At 38.5% G+C, this 5,000-nt stretch overlaps 1 protein-coding gene across 1 annotated transcript in view; it reads left to right on the top strand.

Annotated features, from left to right (window-relative positions):
* The window catches only part of acss1 (acyl-CoA synthetase short chain family member 1), a 47,881-nt gene that overhangs the window by 19,670 nt on the left and 23,211 nt on the right, over positions 1–5,000 (top strand). The window contains exon 7 of the mRNA XM_028603701.1: positions 1,285–1,422. Coding sequence (XP_028459502.1) covers positions 1,285–1,422 — 138 coding nt within the window. The remainder of the gene's footprint in view (positions 1–1,284; positions 1,423–5,000) is intronic.

Here is a 5,000-nt window from a genome sequence, read left to right as displayed (position 1 = left end):
CACACACTCACAAAAACACACGCACAGACACAAACATGCACACGCAAACACATATACGCACACACACACGGACACAAACACACACACAAACACACATGCACACACGCACACACACAAACACGCACACACAAACACACACAAAAACACACAAACACGCACAGACACAAACACACATGCACGCACGCACACACACAAACACGCACAAAAACACACACACACAAACACAAAAACACACGCACAAACACACACGCACAAACACACACACACAAAACACACACACACACACACACACAATAATATCATTTAGACCTAAATAGATGTTGTATCTCCATTATGTGGCTCATATATGTTTTGCAGGCTCATAGTAAAGGTTGCTGAGCCCTGCCTTAGCATGCTAACTAAGAAGCTTACTAAGAAGCTAACTAAGGAGCTAACTAATAAGCTAACTAAGAAGCTAACTAAGAAGCTAACTAAAAAGCTAACTAAGGAGCTAACTAAGGAGCTAACTAAGGAGCTAACTAAGGAGCTAACTAAGAAGCTAACTAAGGAGCTAACTAAGGAGCTAACTAAGAAGCTAACTAAGGAGCTAACTAAGGAGCTAACTAAGAAGCTAACTAAGGAGCTAACTAAGGAGCTAACTAAGAAGCTAACTAAGGAGCTAACTAAGAAGCTAACTAAGGAGCTAACTAAGGAGCTAACTAAGGAGCTAACTAAGAAGCTAACTAAAGAGCTAACTAAAAAGCTAACTAAGGAGCTAACTAAGAAGCTAACTAAGGAGCTAACTAAGGAGCTAACTAAGGAGCTAACTAAGAAGCTAACTAAGGAGCTAACTAAGGAGCTAACTAAGAAGCTAACTAAGGAGCTAACTAAGGAGCTAACTAAGAAGCTAACTAAGGAGCTAACTAAGAAGCTAACTAAGGAGCTAACTAAGGAGCAAACTAAGGAGAAAACTAAGGAGCAAACTAAGGAGCAAACTAAGGAGCAAACTAAGGAGCAAACTAAGGAGCTAACTAAGGAGCAAACTAAGGAGCTAACTAAGGAGCAAACTAAGGAGCAAACTAAGGAGCAAACTAAGGAGCAAACTAAGGAGCTAACTAAGAAGCTAACTAAGGAGCTAACTAAGGAGCTAACTAAGGAGCAAACTAAGGAGCAAACTAAGGAGCAAACTAAGGAGCAAACTAAGGAGCAAACTAAGAAGCTAACTAAGGAGCTAACTAAGGAGCTAACTAAGGAGAAAACTAAGGAGCTAACTAAGAAGCTAACTAAGGAGCTAACTACCTCCAGGCAGGTACTGGGAGACTGTGCAGCGTCTGAGGATCACCCAGTTCTACGGCGCTCCGACGGCTCTCCGTCTGCTGCTGAAGTACGACGACAGCTGGGTCAAGAAGTACGATCGCTCTTCTCTCAGGACACTGGGCTCAGGTACCAACACACACACACACACACACACACACACACACACACACACACACACACAGACACATACACACACACACACATAGACACACACACACACACACACACACACACACACACACACACACACACACACACACACACACACACACACACACACACACACATACACACACACACACACACACACACACACAACACACACACACACACACACACACACACACACACACACACACACACACACACACACACACACACACACACACACACACACACACACACACACACACACACACACACATAGACACACAGGCACACAGACACACACACACAGAGACACACACACACACACAGATACATACACACAGACACACACACACACACAGATAGATACATATACACACACACACACACAGATACACACACACACACACACACAGATACACACAGACACACACACAGACACACACACACACACACACACACAGATAGATACACACACACACACACACACAAACACACACACACACACACACACACACAGACAGATACATATACACACACACACACACACACACGCACGCACAGATACACCCACAGTACACACAGACACAGAGACACACACACACACACACACACAGACAGATACACACACACACACACACACACACACACACACACACACACACACACACACACACACACACACATTGTCCTCAGGTACCAACACACTCTATCCGACAGGTGCTTCTTGTCTCAGATTATTTACAGCAGAAGTTCTCTGAGAATCTCTTTTATATCCAAGATAGTCTCATATTGACAGACCTTCCTCCACAGCGCTGTGGAGGAAGGTCTGTCTAGTCCACACAGCATTCCTGGATGGGAGGACAACTGGTGCTCTGGTTTATCGGCATTTCTTTAAACCAATCACAATCATCGTGGGGGCGGGGCTAAGCTCCAGACGGAGCCACGGTGCCTCTGCTAAATAGTCTCAGGAAGGAACTGGTTTTGGTGGAACATGTGGATGTGAGGTCGTGGAACAGAAAACTCTGATTGGACAGATAGTCTAGCTCAGTGGTGTGGTCTACGTCAGTGATTTTCAGATCGTCCTGCGTGCCGTGGGAATTTTATCCGATTTTAATTAATTGGTCCAACAAAGTTACTGCAAATAATCTGCCATTGTTGCGCATCTGTGCCTGCAATGAATGTGATGACTGGCAGAGAAATGAAATGCTATTCTGTGTCAGTAGGTGGCAGTGTAGCACAATAATGACCTTGTTAATTTAAAGCGCCCATATTATGCTCAGGTTCATAACTGTATTTTAAGGTTGTACCAGAATAGGTTTACATGGTTTAATTTTCAAAAAACACCATATTTTTGTTGTAAGGCACAGCTCTCTCTCACTGCTGCAGATCCTCTTTTCACCTGGTTTCTGTTTTAGCTACAGAGTGAGACCTCTTTTCTTCTTCTTCTTCTTTACTATCTTTGATTGCACTCGCACATGCTCAGTAGCTCAGATGTAGATCATGTCAGCTAGCTCCATAGACAGTAAAAGAAAGGCTGTTTCTCCAACTTCAGTCAGTTCCAAGGCAGGATCAGCCGGGAGACTTCTTCTAAACCAGGGAGCACATGGAAGTAGTTCTTCTGGAGATTATGGTGAACTTGTGTGTGTTGTAGCAGTGCTTTGCTATTGAGAATGAGGTGGCATGCTAGCGTTAGCATTGGCGTTAGCATGCTAACGCTAACGCTACAAGCTAACGGTTGAGGTTAGCCAGCTCGTTTTGGATTGTGACGTCACAATCCGGGCACATTTTGAACAGCTCACCAGGAGACTGAAGGCAGGACACATTCATAAACCAGATCTCACTCTGAACACCGTGGATGGATGTTTTTTTCAAAGTTTGTATGCGTGTGTAAGCACCAGAAACACAAAAGAACACCCCAAAATCACCAGAAAAAGTGTTTTTTTCATAATATGGGCACTTTAAGACAATAGAATTACTGCCACCAGGTGGCAGTGCCAGGATGTAAGCAGTAGGGCCGAGATCATCGATGTGAGCCTGCAAACAGCGATGGATACATTTTTAAAAAGGAAAAATGCAGATTCTGATCTTATTAGGCTACAATGTGTCATTTTGGTACATTTTTGGTTGGTGGTGTGCCGCGGGATTTTCTTAATGTAAAAAATGTGCCGTGGCTCAAAAAAGGTTGAAAAACACTGGTCTACATAATACGCAGTATACCCACTAAAACATCTCCAGGATTTAATAATAATAATAATAATAATAATAATAGATTTTATTTGTAATGCACTTTACATTTGAAGCAAATCTCAAAGTGCTACAGTCAAGATCATAAAAGCATGGTAAGAACATCAATATAAAATACAAATACTGCAACGACTTGCAGGGATAATTTAAACTCATAAGTTCTGCTAAAAATAAATGTTTTTAGTCCATTTTTTAAAAGTCTCAATAGTTTGAGGGGCCCTCAGACGGTCGGGGAGGGCATTCCAGATCCGAGGAGCGGCATTTCTATATACCAACTTAAAAATGTGCAATGATACGCAGCAACATACTTTAGTGAGAGAACTTTCACTTCAGATATTTGTATTCACAAATACGGGGTTGAGTAATGTGACAGCACACTAACCTAACGCTGCAGAACATGCAGAGGGACTTTTATATTACATTATATTACGTTATATTACATTCCATTCCATTGTATTCCATTATATTACATTCCATTACGTTATATTACATTATATTACATTGTATTCCATTTTATTCCATTTTATTCCATTATATTCCATTATATTCCATTATATTACATTACATTGTATTCCATTTTATTCCATTGTATTCCATTTTATTCCATTATATTACATTATATTCCATTGTATTCCATTATATTACATTATATTACATTACATTATATTACATTACATTATATTACATTGTATTCCATTTTATTCCATTTTATTCCATTATATTCCCTTATACTACGTTATATTACATTGTATTCCATTATATTCCATTATATTATGTAATACTACATTACATAATGTTATATTGTATTCCATTATATTATGTTATATTACATTACATTATATTATATTGTATTCCATTATATTACGTTATATTCCATTATATTCCATTCCATTACATTATATTACATTATATTCCCTTATATTACGTTATATTACATTGTATTCCATTATATTACGTTATATTACATTTTATTACATTATATTCCATTATATTCCATTCCATTACATTATATTACATTATATTACATTGTATTCTATTATATTCCATTATATTCTATTCCATTCCATTATATTCCATTATATTACGTTATATTCCATTATATTCCATTATATTCCATTCCATTCCATTATATTACATTGTATTCCATTTTATTCCATTATATTCCATTATATTACATTATATTACATTACATTGTATTCCATTTTATTCCATTATATTACATTACATTATATTATGTTATATTACATTACATTACATTATATTACATTATATTACGTTATATTACATTACATTACGTTATATTATATTAT

Source organism: Perca flavescens, chromosome 17, assembly GCF_004354835.1.
Source record: "Perca flavescens isolate YP-PL-M2 chromosome 17, PFLA_1.0, whole genome shotgun sequence".
Classification (NCBI taxonomy): domain Eukaryota; kingdom Metazoa; phylum Chordata; class Actinopteri; order Perciformes; family Percidae; genus Perca; species Perca flavescens.
Note: the sequence above shows the minus strand (reverse complement) of the source record. Positions and strands in the feature narration are given on the sequence as shown.